Genomic DNA, 15228 nt, shown 5'->3' on the forward strand with positions numbered 1-15228 from the left:
GTAAGGGATATCATTGTCGCCCCATGTATTAAAATTAGCAGACTGTTGAATGGTTCATCTGACTATGGACATTTAGCATTCCCTTCCCATACATTCCTGTTATTCCTCTCAGCCTTGCTTGGTATTGGCCAGATCTCTGGGATATGTATTAGGTCTGTTTCCTTCATTAAACATCAAATCTTGGGTGAGTGATGCCTTCCCAGTAACTGATCAGGAGCCTAAATGCAGTAAAGCTATCGTAGCTGAATTTAAAAATCTGGACTGCAACTTACTGGCTGCTGATAGCAATTCTTGACGGAGGTTTTCTGGTCATCCAGAGTTTTGCATCTCAAATACAGTAATGCTGTGTTAAGGTCATGTGTACCGCTTTGTAGTTATCTCAGTTTCCTTCCTGAAATAGCAGTCCGTATGGAGGAATAAGTTTTAAAGCCTACCATCTGTTCTTTGCAGTAATGATAACCACTTGTGAAGTCATTTCCATGAAGGTCCATTTAATGTAAACATTCCATTTGCTCCGGGATATGCCCACAACCAAATGCTTTTAAAGCTCTTCCAGGGACAGCAAGCATCACATTTGTAACCCTGTCTTCAAAGGATGATGAGCCTGAGGCTGCTGAAGTGCCTCTTAAGAAATGGGAAGGAGAGCTCAGAAACACATGAAAGTCCCATTGTTTTCTCCCAAGGCTGTTCCTTCTCTTTTGCATGGCTTCATGATTTAAAAATAGAGCATTTTCCACAGCACCCACAGCTCCCATGTAGTTTAAGAACAATACTGCGGCCTTTCTTTTAACTATTTAGTTTACTTTGCATAGATATAGTAAACAAGGGCACTTTTGAATTGGCCTCTGTGTTCTGTGGGAACTTGCTGCTTTCCAGTAAAACTCCAGTAGCCTGCTCTAGTGGCTCTGTTTGATGGCGGAGCAGGAATCCCTGGTTGGGCCTCTCGTAGCGTGTTCACTTTTTTTCAGAGATGAGGAAACTTCTCTCCCAGCTGTTCCAGACTCCACTGCAGGCATGACAAGACAAGGGAAAGGAGTGTGGACTCCTTAACCCTTTCAGTTCCTTCCTGCCCCCTCCCCTGCCCATCCAGAAATGCTGCTTCTCTGCATTAATAATCCCCTGAGTCACTATTTCTACTTCCTGCAAAACAACAAGATTGCTTTATCTCGATGGTTTGGTATGGAGTTTTGAAAAATCTCAATTTAATACTGCTCCTGGATCTGTAGTCCCATTCCTGGGAAATGAAAGGATTTTTCTTCTTTCAACTCGTACCAAAATTCCTGGGGGGTTTCTAAGATCTTGCTAATATTTTGGATCCTTGAAACTTTTTGCACTTAGGTTCCTGTGTTAATTGCCTTAGTCCAGTGGGATAAGTGGTCCATGGTTCTGTTTTGCACATCTTCCAGCAGTAATTTTACTGAGCTGAGTTACATTCTGACCGGCTTCATTAATACACAGTGATATTTGCTTTGTTCATGGCCGCTAATGGCATTTATGTTCTCCATAATCCATAAAGTAAACTTTACCAGTCCATGAGAAATGCACATAGGGGCCAGAAAGAAATGTAATGGAAGGTCCAATAAGTTTTGGCTTCAGGAGAGTATTACTGTACTTTGAAAGAATTACTTTTGGCGGCCTTGTTTTAGGTGAGGCTGAGCCAAAAATTTCTGTATTTCTGAGTAATGGAGGTTTTCTGTGGGGAATGGGAATAAAATCCTGCGACTACCTGTTTGTTGAATAAGTGGACTCACTGTGCTTGCTGTGCAATCTCCATTTCCCCTTTCACTCCCTCCCTCCCTCCATTCTCCAGGACTGTTGCGGGAACTGCAGTGAAAGTGAAGAGGAACCAACTCGCTTATGAGCTGACTCAGAACGGAAGGCCCTCGCTTACAGTTGAACACATGCCACCACCAGCATGTGTGCAGTTCGTTGTTGGCAGCAGATTCCCACCCCAGAAGGGAAACGTTCGAAGACCGGGCAGAAAAGGAACATCTGTAGAAACCTTCGGTGTATTGCTAGGGAGCTGTCTGTCTTGCTATCACTCTTCCGTGATGAAAGAGTGATGATGGCAGGAATGAACATGGAACATCCCAGGGCTGGCCCTGACCCCAGTTTTTGACCTGCTCATCTGCTGGTGTTTGTTTGTTTTTTTAAAAAAAAAAATATTTATATTACTATAAATGTGAATGTATGTATAAAACATATGTACATTCTTAATGGTTGGAAACAGGATCCTTCTGTATTTCTCTCTGCACTTCCTCCTCTAGCCCATCATCACTACTTCATCTTACTGAAGAGCCTGCACCAACTGGACATGATGATTTGAAGACGTTAAGGTGTGGCAGGTAAAATGAGAACCGCCATGGCTAGTATATGTGGCCTGCAAGGACAACTGGAGGGGGCTGTGTCTGCACATGTCTTCTTCTCTCTTAGCCAACCTCCCCCCCACTGCACCCCCATTGTAAGCTGTTGACTTGGTATGTTACCCAAGGCACTGTAGAAATGATGGCAAGTTTTAAGTTTCCCTTTGAATAGGCAGATACGTCTATCGTTTAGGCAGCAATCATCGGTTTTTCTTGGATGACAATCTCTCAATTTTATCTCGGGAACTTGGCTTAAATGTGAATAACAAATTCTAGAATATCAAGTATAGTCCCATTACTAGTGGCATTACACTGGTTTCTAGCTTTATTTGATTGTTATAGCCAAATAAAAGTGTTTTTAACTCCTCTTCCCAGCCTTCATGGAAAACTAAGCGCCCCTCTTTTTCTCTTCTTCTTTCTTCTTCCCTTTCTTGTAGCACATTGTCTCTTTCCCCTCCAGAAAAGAAATGATTCCATTAACTTTAGTCCTGGACGATTTGCAAATTGCCAAATGTACTCATGAAAGCAAATACATATTCTTTAGCATAGAAGCTCTTGAGCAAAGAGCCAAGCTAGGTTGAAGTGGGAGGTTTGAGACCAGATCTTTTGACATCTTCATTGCCTTGGAAAGCAGTTAGAAGTCTTTAATTTTTGGAGCAACATTGCTGAGACAGAAGTTAATCACGTTCGCTTGCACAACTTCCTCATTCAAACTGGCAATTCCCAAACTGCTGTTAGGCTTGCAATGAATTAAATGTAAACACCCTTTCCCTGTCATGCAGAGGGGCAAATGAAGCTTTGGAGGACCAATTAATTTGCCCTTTGGCCAAGAGCACAGTAAAAATGAGAGATCCAAAAGACAGACGCCCTGGAGCTCCTGTAATTTACCAAAGTCCTGACCCATTTTCCATATGGAATCTCTCATAGGTGATCTTCCATGACTTGGAGCCCTGGGCCTACCCAGTACTGCACTTGTGCCTTCAATGATTGCTATCCTGAGCAGGCCTCTTTCAGTCCCGCTTAATGCTGGGATTAAAAAGTTTCTAGTCTTACCCTTGACCCCTGACCAGAATGCAAATCTTCCAACTCCCCACAGTTATTTCCAGCGCCGTGCTGTACTTGGGCAGCTGCCTTGTTTTGCGACAGGTAGTCCATTGTCCACTTGTAGTACCTCATGCTAGTATGGCATCGTACTGGCAATACTGAAACTATTCTTACTGTGTCAATTGTTAAGTACTGACTGGTCATTGCTGTGCTACAGAAGGAGATGGCGTGAATACATCCATAGGTGCTGAACAATCAATCTCCTGCCGATGCACTCTTAAGAATGTGAACATCAACCATCCTGCCTTTCAGTTATAAAGAGCAGCCACCCTGCACACCGTATGTGTGTCTGACTGCTTTGGTTACTGCCTTTGACCCTTGGCTACTCTACTTCTTGATGTCTCCGAGGCTGTTTTTCACAGTCTAGTGTATCGACCGTCTTAGTTTTTCCCTTGGGATTTCTAGCAGGACATCAGACCTTCTCCACATGCATCTGTATGCATTTTGTCTTTCTTTTACTCCTTCCCTTAACTTGATCCTTCTTTCAAAATTCATTCTTGCCATCTGAAATTTGTTTTTGTTTTTTTAAGAAAACGGTTGAGAATATTCTGTATGGATTTAAATGACTAAGCCTCAAGCAATATCTTAAATCAGAGAATAAGGTTAAAAATAGAAAAGTATGCTGCAACCAGGCTTGGAGAGACGTTATGGGAACAAGGTTGCAGATCTATTACAGGGAATCCCAATATTTAAATTTCTGTGTATTGCACAATTAGTAATGTTGTCTATGATTTTATCATTTAAATTGTGGTCGTTTTTTTGAATTTTTTTAAAATGTGACTTACGATTTCTTAAATGTACATATTGTAAAAACATCAATGAAAGAAACAGTTTCTCAAGTATGGGATTACTTGATTTAATAAAACTACTATATGTTGCTAAGAAGGAAATTTCCTCTTTCTATTTAATTAAATCTGGGAGTATGAATTACTTTCTGTAACTGTTTTATATTTTAAACAATGTCCCAACAGGTCTATAGATGATTCCAAAGTAAAAGATTTATTTGACCACAGGTCTAAGAGTAAAAAAAGCAAAAGCAGAGCAGCTTTGCTCTAACACCAGTTTTCTATTCTAGTTTCCAATATGAGCTGAAAAAATAAAGTGTTTTCAAATCTGGAATTGGGGAATAACTTGAAGTAAGGGGGTTCTTCCTGAGAACGAGGTCTTGGCTGTTTCAAAAGTATTCACGAACCAAGACTGTCTGCTCCGAGTGGCAATGGCTCCTCAGGGGTCTGTCAGTTTTTACTTCCATTTCTTCTTTAAGAACATCTTCCAAATACTGAATCTGGCGTCCAGAGGTGTCCACAAGTTATGTTCAAAAATGTCAAGGTGACATTTTAATGAAGGCAATGCATGTTTGTTAGTCAAAATTGTTAGTCAATTGTTAGTCAAAAATTGTTTTTTTAACCACACCCCTGTGGACATTCCAGCTAAAAGTGTCTTGTATGTATCTTGCACCAACAGCCTATAGAGTCTCTAATCTGACAACCCCTCCAATTAGACTTTCAACTAGGTATTTGGTTTTTATTTGATTTGATTTAAGATTAGAATCATAGTTAATATGCTGGAGATCTGTCTCCCCCTTGAATCTGTTTTCAGGCTCATGCCCTGCCAAGCTATAGTAGAAGCCAGATGTTCTAAAATTAGGAACAGTTTTACGTTTTGTGCTCATTTCTGGTTTTTTTCCTCCGTGATTGCTAAAACTCTGGTTTCGTTTGAATAGTCTCTCTCTCTCTCTCTCTTGACTTTTTGAGGGTTTGAATTCTTTTTTGTCCTTTCTTTTTAACCTGATTTGTAGCTGTCTGTGTTTGTTTGCTTTCCCTGCTGCTGTTTAAAATTGTATCTATCTTTAGATTCTCCTTTGTAATAACAACCTGCTTTATCCTGGATATCAGCACTTCTATGGAATCTTTACTCTTTTTCTGACAATTGTTGTCTAATCCCCGTGTTTTTGTGTCTACATAGCAGCAATGAACAGGTGCATAGAGAAAATTATAAAACTGTGAAGATATGCACTATATAAAGCAAATATGTGTATCTGCAGCTATTCTCTAATACTATTCTCCATTTCTCCATGTCCAGATTTTTTTGTGGAACTTTTTTCTTCTATCCTCTCCACTCCATGTTTCCTTGAACAAAATTCGATGAACATAATATAACCTCCTTCAAACATCCTATTATGGATCCATTCATAAGCTGAATTAGTTGCAAGCATGATTTGTGAAAATACTTAAAAAGTATTTGTTGTAATGACATGTCTCTCCTAAATAGTTTGGAGGTGCAAATCATACATCATTCTTCAAATCAACTTCAGAGTTTGCCTAGGGAGATTCTCAATTATCCAGGTCATGGTTGACCCAGAACTGAAATTTCTTAGATGAGAAGTGAAACATTTTCAAGAAAAAAGACCAAGAAAAGTCCAGTTGCCTTTTGAAATGTGCCTTTGGGTACAACTTCAGAGTTTCTAATGCAATTCTGTATCTTTGAATGTCTTACATTCATCTTAGCTATGAAATAAGATTAACTGAAGATTATGAAATAAGATTAACTGAATTTTGTTGGAATTATTCATGTCCTCCTATATGTTAGGTATAAATTCACTTTTAATAGCCTTAGTTTTACTGTTGTTTATAAAACAATCTTGGATTGCTGTTGGGAAAACAGCAGTCTTGGAAAGACTTCAAATTTATTAGATGTTCTTTTTTAATAAAAACCAAAGTTCCACCAACTGAATACATCTGGGACAACCTATTCTTGGAATTAGGCTTACCTAATCCCATGATCCTTTAAATCAAATCCATTCCTAGTTAGAGCAAGTGTTTTCCATTTCAGCAGTCCTATTTGCCTAAGACAAAAACAATATTATTTTTTTCAGTTATTAGATAATCATCAAGAACGCTGGTTGAGCTAGAGCAAATCATAAGCCTGAGTCTGTTTCTTGCCCACTTCAGCTATAATACTTGGATATTTTACATAAAACCAAAGCCATAATCTGACCTTGGGCCAATGAACACTTCTGCATTCTCCCTAATAGCACAACAAATGGCATTATGGAACTTAGATTTTTTTTTTTTGAGCTCTTAAAAACATTAAGTAGAATGGATCTTATTAGTGTTTGGATGGTAGATTATTAGGAAATCCGAGGGTTGTATTTCTGACTAGTAAGTCAAGAAGGCAATGACTAACCATCTTTGTATTATTGTCAAGAAAACTACTTGGCCCCTTTCTTGAAGCAAACAAGAGTCAGATTCAACTCCAAATACCTTTTCCCTTCCTGACCACACCGATTCTATTCTTATTGTATAGAATTAAAATCTATTTCTTGCACATATGATTTATTAACTGAGTAGAATAGTTTAGTTGTTGGCAGAAGGTGGCTATCTTGAAAAGTACTGTCAGTACACTGCATGTACTTCTGAATTGGTGAAAGAGAAACAACAGTTATTTATTCATGCATAACCAGCTCTATTTTAATCATGGTGCCACTTTGTTCCCAATGACTTGCAACTTGCAAGGTATTCTCTAGAGATTCTAGCTTTTCTTGCATAATATTATTGCATGAACTTGCTTGGGGTAAACTCAGCTTTGGTTGTACTGTGGCATACTAGCCAAAAAGTTTCAGAACAGCTCAAAAATGATCCTTCCTGTTGGCAGGAAATGCTGCATGCAGCAGGGATGTGATAAGGCTGATAATCCAGGCTAAATCTTTTCTTCATTGCTAAAAAGGGCTATATCAAAACCCACCGTTGACTGATAGGTAGTAGTGTTCAATATCTATGGTGATGACCAGGCATATAGAAGATTGTGGCTTTTATAAGAGGAATAAAAGGCAAAGGCTTTTAAGAATTTCAGGTGAAAAATGAGTTACGGGTCTGAGAAAAAAAGAAAATGATGAAGGAAATAACAGGTGAAATAACTGATGAAAATAGCCTGGTCAGGTAGTACAGTGTTTTGAGTAAGAGGGTTAAAATATATATGAGAAAATAGAAAATAGAAAAGGATGGACTACGGTAATTACATGCCACACTTCAATGAATGGGGATAATGGGAGACTCAGAGATGAATGTAGGGGAAATTATGGACATTTTGAATTAAGATACTACGGGGGGAAATAATTCTGTTCAGTGACATGAATGGACAGGTAAGAAAAAGATGAAATAGAGAAAATGTGATGGTGCCATTCTGAGATCCAAGACCGGGTAATAATGGGGATAAGCGAATATCTGCTTAGAAAAAGGTCTGTTTCAAATATGTGATTTAAACATAAGTCTATTTCTGGCAAAGGAATTGATATAAAATTGAAAGCATTTGAAACTCAACGATTGAGCCAACAAGATTTAGCAGAGGAATTCAACCAGAGAAAGAAAAGATACCGAGAGAAGAGCCAAGGAGAGAAAGAAGCTACCGGCTGACTGATGATGATGATGATGATGATGCTTCCTGAGAGCTGCTGATCGCCCATTCTGTGTAATTAGAGTGTTGCTCGCTATAGATGTAGTTGAGCCGTCTTCAGGGTACATATTCTATAAGGAAGATGGCTGCCCAGAGATCAATCTCACTGAATAAACAAAAAGGAAACAAATGGGAATATGACAGGGGAATACTTTATTATTGTTCTTAGTTGTTCATCAGAAGATCAGATGATCGTAAGTGCACCATCGTGCCTCCTGTCCCTGTCCTATTGTCCCCATTTAATCATACCTATTTTCTGTATTCTTACTGATGTGTATACTTATACCTATTATTTTGTAAGCGATTGACAAATCAAATAATAAATAAAAGACAGACAGGACAGTTCTCGTGACTTACAGGTATTTTTTTGTGTCTGTTTTCTTCCCCAAACACAAGAACTGTATCTGCAGATAGAGCGCTTTCTTGGAAGAAGAAGTGAAGAGGCTAGACACCAAATAACCTAACTTTCAAGATTTGGGAGAGATGAGGAATTCTTAAATAAGATGCAAGAGGTGCTTAGGAAGGGGGTGGGGTGGAGAAGCAATTTCTGAGAAGATATAGAGGAAAGCCAGACAAATGAAGTGGAGCAGTGAGACACATCTGTCAAGCAAACTTCCTATACTTGGGATTTAAAAGATTTCTGAGCCCAACTATTAATGTTTCAGAAACAGCAGCTGGCCAGGTCCAGTGACTGAAGAAGAGGACTCTACGGGTCATCCAAAGGGATCTATCCCAAAAGAGAAGCAACAAGGAATAATAATGGGAGATTGATTGATTGATTTTGTCAATCGCTTACAAGATAATAGGTATAAGTGTAAACATAGTTATGAATACATGAAATGGATACATATAAGAAAAATAAAAAGAAACAATAGGACAGGGACAGTAGGCACATTCATGCGCTTATGCACTCCCCCTACAGACCTCTTAGGAAAGGGCTGAGGTCAATAGTAGACAGTCTAAGGTTGAAGTTTTTGGGATTTGGGGAAGAAACCACAGAGTTAGGTAGAGTATTCCAGACATTGACCACTCTGTTGCTGAATTCATATTTCCTGCAATCAAGTTTGGTGTGGTTTACCTTGAGTTTGTATCTATTGTGTGCTCCTGTATTGTTGTGGTTGAAGCTGAAGTATTCATTGACAGGTAGGACATTGCAATGTATAATTTTATATACTATACTTAGATCAGACCGAAGGCGGCGTAGTTCTAAGTTTTCTAGGTCTAGAATTCCAAGTCTGGTGGCATAAGGTATTCTGCAATGAGTAGAGGAGTGGAGAACTCTTCTTGTGAAATATTTCTGGACTTTCTCAACTGTGTTAATATCAGATACGTAATGTGGGTTCCAGACTGATGAGCTGTATTCAAGTATTGGTCTAGCAAATGTTTTGTGTGCTCTAATTAGTAGTGTGATATTACCAGAGAAAAAGCTACGTAGGATTAGGTTAACAACTCTTAATGCCTTTTTGGCTATGTGGTTACAGTGGGCTCTAGCACTTAGAACATTAGAGATGAGTACTCCAAGGTCCTTGACAGAGTTTGGATCATCAACAAGGTCTTGACTCTTCAGATTGTATTTTATTTTCTGGTTTTTTTGCCAATATGTAAGACAGAGCATTTATTTGTTGAGATTTGAAGTTGCCATTTGTTTGACCATTCTGATACATAGCTCTGTATTCTGTATTTTTATGCTGGCAGTTCTAAAATATACAGACTTAAATGTTCTTGATCGGTTGATTCAAAACCACAAAAGTTTTGTGTGTGTGTGTGTTAGTCCATTGTGGGAGCCTGCAGAAATTTAGGGCAGTTTCAAAAGGATTAACTTACGCTTTCAATTCCTGTCTGCCTTGCACCCAAAGTATAGGAGGAAGTCTGTCTGCACCAAAAGTGTGGGGTGGAGAGAGAGACAGGTGGAATATGGATTATCAGTGCCACTAACCGGTAGCAGGAGATCCATAGGTTTTCTGCTGTCTCTTCCCTGATCCCCGGGAGTGTTTGCTCTGTGAATGTCTGCTGCTCCTCCCTCTCCCAGGAGAGATGGAGGGAAAGAAGGGAGCCATTCCTCTTTTTTCCCCTCGCTTATTTTCTTGCTATGGGGAGAAGCAGAGCAGGTCTTCTGCTATCAGTTCTCTCCCACTGGGAGAAGGGAGAAATGGAAGCAAAGGAAGCCATTCTCCTTGGTCCTCTCCCACCTCTTTTCTTCACACTGATGGATGGCAGGTAAAATTGAAGGAAAAGGGAAGCAGAAGTTTGAGGCCTGTATCTAAAAGAACCACTTCCTGCCAGAGAACGACAGCTGAAGGGTTGCTTACTCCTACTTCTGTTCCCACAGGAGGAGGAAAGGGGGATGGAAGCAACTCTGCATCTGGCAGTCTCACAGGAAAGCTTCCCTTGGCTTCACCGCGGGGCTACAAGATGCCATTCCTGCTGACAGCCTGCATCAGCAGCATGCTAGTGGCTTCATTGCAAGGGTGCCAGTGACAGCTGTTCAGTTGGCAATGCTGCAGCGAAGCTACCCATTCCCTGGGATTTAGATGCGGCAGTGCCAAAACTGCAGGGGGACATTGCACCAGGTAGTCCTTGACTTGTAACAGTTCACTTACTGACCGTTCGAAGTTAAATGGCACTGAAAAAAGTGGTTTATGGTCCTTTTTTTTACACTTATGACCATTACAGCATCCCCATGGCCATGTGATTTACATTCAGATGCTTGACAACTGGCTCACATTTATAACGGTTGCAGTGTCCTGGGATCATGGGGTCCCCTTTTGCAACCTCCTGACAAGCAAAGTTAATGGGGAAACTTAACAACTGTGTTACTAATTCAACAATTGCAATGATTCGCTTGACAGACGCAGCAAGAAAAGTCATAAAATGGAGCAAAACTCATTTAACCATTTTCTCACTTAGCAACATAAATTTTGGGCTCAGTTGTGATTATAAGTTGTGGACTACCTGTATACCCATTTGTCCAGGATGCTGCTGTGGCTTCAGTGTTTGGAAGAACTGGCATCCAAGAGACCCACCTCCTTCCATTTCCCCATGCTTCTCCTGCCCCCGAGGATTGTCAAGAGAAGTGGAAGCAATGGCTTTTCAGCTTGAGGAATAGCCCTGGCTCTCTTGCTGCCAAAAGGTGAATGGAAATCAGTGGCCAGAAACTAAAGTGAGAATCCACCCAGAATAACTTTGGACAGCCAAAAAGAGCAAGACAGATTTGCTTTGGAACACTTCCATCCCAGGCAGAGTGCTTGGCATGACGTGATGGTGCTGGAAGGGGCTGAAAGAACATTATTTGGAGGAGAGCAAGGGAAGATGAGGGCAGGCTACTTTGTGGCGGTCTGGCACAAAGATGACATTGCAGAATTATGTCCTTGAGAAACAGTTCATGGACCATTTTCCCACTGGCATGGACACAAAATTTGAAGGAACCTTTAGAGGTACCATATAGAATAGAAATCTTCACTGGCCAAGTTGTGATCGGACACACAAGGAATTTGTTTCCGGCGCATGAGCTCTCAGTGTACATACAAACAACAAGTAATAAATCATGAACATAATTGTCATAAAATACCCATCATAAAACATAAGAAACAAACTCAGCGATAGTTATAGGATAATAAATAAGCACACAACAACAGCAAACTGTTGGCTGGAGAGCCCTTCAAGAGAAGCTTTTTCTAGGTCTGGATCTGAAAGTCTCCCAAGACTTTCTGATAAATATCCACCAAGGAATAAATGATTTAGCCTTGAAGACACTGCAAGGGACTATGAAGCAGTGAGTAAAAGGAGGAGGCCCTGCAGATACAAGTGTGACCTTTTCTTCCCTTTTTTTCTTACCAAAGAACATAGTCCAGAAAAACAGAGAGTACTGAAAGTGAGTAGTTGGCCAAGCAGATGGTGCTAACGGGAATAACTAATGGGACTCCTGGCAAAAATAAAAAAATAGGCTATGCTCTATTGCATGAGAAGTAGGAAGAACATGTTTGGAAATCACCTTGCAAGCCTTATCTGGAGAGTTTTAAACTGAATCCGGGAGTGGAGGGAAGAAAGCCACAAAATAATGTGAGGCCAACTGCTGAGAACAGGACTGAGAGGAGGACAAAGAGATTCTCAATCATCCAGGTCATGGTTGTCCCAAAGGTAGTCCAGTTGCCTCTTGAAAAAGCACCTTTGGGAGGACACAGAAGGTTAAGGCATCAGGTAATGTCTTTATACTGGTGCATGTAGAAAGAAGAAGAATCCCTCTCTCTGCAAAAGTCAGAGACATGTATTCTCAGCAGTGGCCTTCAAGGCACTGAAGGTCACCTCGGCTGCCCACCTGAAGCAAGCAGGTGTCTAAATTTGGCAGCAACGATATAGGAAAATCCCGGTGGTGGATGATCACTTTAGGGACAACAACAAAGACATAATTTCATATTGCGTGACAGAAGTTAGGATATTTATTTATTTGATTTTTGTAGTCGCCCATATCAGCAAATGACTCTGAGTGGCTATAGAAATCAAACAGTTAATTAGCTTTATGGTGGCTTTACTGGTAAACCACTTCTATATTTTACCGAGAAAAGCACATGGATCGAAAATATAAATAGCAATAGCGCTTAGACTCATATACCGCTTCATGGTGCTTTTACAGCCCTCTCTAAGCTGTTTACAGAGTCAGCATATTGCCCCCAACAATTGTTTTATTCACTTTGGAAGGATGGAAAGCTGAGCCAACCTTGAGCCTGGTGAGATCTGAACTACCAAATTGCAGGCAGCCAAGCAGGCAGCAGAAGTAGTCTGCAGGACTGCACTCTAACCACTGTGCCACCATGGCTCATATAATAAATAATAGTATTACATTAAATAAATGATTAGTGATCTAGCGCTGGATGATGGTTCCTCTTGGGTCGGTGGTTATTCAATATACTATTGAGTAAGAGCTGAGAGTCTTTTGTAGAGCGAATGGAATGTTTATGACTTGCCAAGGATAAAGCCTTTTTGATGAATGACTGATGATGTTGCCACGCAGGAAAACAAAACCCAAAGCTGCAATTACAACAGTGGGAAAGTGGGAAGCAAGAAACCTGAATATGGAAAAGCTCAAGATGGTGAAAGATTAAATGAAACAACTACAGTTTGACATCTTAGGAGTCAGAAAATTGAGATGGACTGGGATTGGACATTTTCTTTCAGAACATCATACTCTTTTTACTACTCATAACGTTAAAAAAAGAAGAAAGAATGGCATTGTCTTATAATCAGGAAGCATATAGTAAAGACAGTACAATGCAGTCAATGATTTTATGATATAAACTAGATTTCATGCACAACACTTTAATATAGCTGTTATCTACGTTTTGCTCCAACCACTGATGCAGAAGATGAAATTGACACGTTATATAGCCAAGTTCAATATGAAAGTGAAAGAATGTGCTAAGAAGAATGTCCTAAGAAGGGGGGCGTGGGGGAGGGGCTGAGGGTACGCTTGTGGCTGGACAATGGAATGCCAATATTAGAAATACTGAAGAAAACATGGGTTGATTATACGGCCCAAGAAACAGAAATGAAATAAGAGAATGACTTATCAGTTCCTGACAACCCGAAGATGGTGTCATTGCTGACACTGTCTTTCAGAAGCAAAATCACAATTACATACATAGCCATTCTCAGAGTGCACAGGAATCAAATTATTGATACAAAAGGGTAGAAGACCTCAGTTATAATAGCAAAAGCATGGCAAGGGTTGACAGTGGAACAGATCATGAACTCTTCATGTGCAAGTCAAGCAGAAACGAAAGAACTGATCCAATCAGTTTCCAAGATATGATATTGAGCCCATACCATTTTCAAGAACATCAGGAATTACTTAGAAATTCTGAATTTCATTGACAGAATCAGAAAAAGTGTGGAATTAAAGTTGTTTAAGATGAATGTCAAAAGAGACTGCCAAAGAAACAGAAAAAAGCAAACTGTATGTCAGAACAGATGGTGGAAGTTGCTAAGAAGGGAAGAAAAGATGAAGCCAAGAAATACATTACCAAATTAGTAGATTACAGGGATGGATGGAAGATCTTCAGAAGTATGGCAAGCAACAGAAGAATCAGTAAAGGTTCTAACCAAACTGTGCCAGCACATGTGGAGAACAGAGTGGCCAAAAGACTACAGACCTTTCACAAGGCCCTGAAGACCTGGTTTTGCTGATCAACTTGGGGCCTGAGGGTACGCTTGAGTCCATAATATGGTTTTGCTAATTGTTGTTGCTTGCTCTATATCTTATTACTTTTTACATTTGTTTTACCTTGTTTCCATAATTGTTAGTCACCCAAAGTCATGTATTAGACATGGGTAGACCCAGAATTTGAATAAAAATAGTAAATGGATTGATACATCTGTTTAGATACAAATACCAAAGAAAGGTGACTTCAGAAAATGTCTAAACTATCACACAATATCCTTATCTTTACTTGCTAGCAAAATAATGCTTACAATCAAACAATGCAAATTGAAACCCTACATGGAACAAGCAATGCCAGATGTTTAAGCTGGTTTTTAAAAAAGCTAAGAAACAAGAGACCATAGTGATGCATACTGGATCATTCAGAAGGCCAGAAAATACCCCCAAAATGTCAATATGTGCTTCATTGATCATAGAAAGATTGTTGGCCATGTAAAGCTGTTTAACATCCTTAGGAAAATTTGAATCCCAAAATATCTCTTGTCCTCCTATGTAATCGAGACACAGGACAGAAAGCCACCATGTAGAGGGAACGCAGCCAGGAGATTGGTTCTAAGCTGGTAAAGGAGCGAGAGAAAACTATGTCCTTATTTATTCCACCTTTATATTAAACATATATTAAGAGTACGTGAACTGAAATACAACAAGCCCCATGTTAAAACTGAAAGAAAAAACTTCAATAACCTGTGCCCTGCTCAAAAACTCAAGTGATACTTGCAAATGAGCACATGTTTTCATGCAATTGCATCTTTTCCTGGCATCACATCGATCTCCAGCTGCAATGTCAGGTATTTGATTTTAAAAATTGTCAATAGGTACTCCAAGAAATGCAACACATGCTCCGAAATAGTTTTTTCCCTTTTGAATCTGAAGAGTTTTACAGCACATGCTGACTGAATGCGAAGAAAAGTGAGTCCTTAATCCCCGGTATACTCTAAAACAGTAAACATGTTATTGTATAAATGAACTGTTATAAGTATAAATGATGTAGCAGGTTGCATTTAGCTCAGAGGTTCCTGAAAGAGGAGACAAGATCAACATACCGGGGTTAAACAGTAAATATTAGAAAGCACGTACTGAAACTAACTATCAACA

At 39.7% G+C, this 15228-nt stretch overlaps 1 protein-coding gene across 4 annotated transcripts in view; it reads left to right on the top strand.

Moving 5' to 3' along the window:
- Positions 1-8040, top strand: part of GRK6 (G protein-coupled receptor kinase 6) — a 37804-nt gene extending 29764 nt beyond the window's left edge. For 3 of the 4 annotated variants that reach the window (XM_026726314.2, XM_087924166.1, XM_087924167.1), the window contains one exon: positions 1811-4352. In XM_026726314.2, coding sequence (XP_026582099.2) covers positions 1811-1861 — 51 coding nt within the window. In that variant the 3' untranslated portion in view covers positions 1862-4352. Of the gene's footprint in view, positions 1-1810; positions 4353-7751 lie in introns of those variants that run through there. The other variant, XR_015741699.1, reaches the window with a different exon arrangement.
- The last annotated feature ends 7188 nt before the right edge of the window (positions 8041-15228 follow it).

The sequence above is a fragment of the Pseudonaja textilis genome, chromosome 2, assembly GCF_049901715.1.
Source record: "Pseudonaja textilis isolate UNSWEBS1 chromosome 2, rPseTex1.2, whole genome shotgun sequence".
In the NCBI taxonomy this organism is placed as follows: Eukaryota; Metazoa; Chordata; class Lepidosauria; order Squamata; family Elapidae; genus Pseudonaja; species Pseudonaja textilis.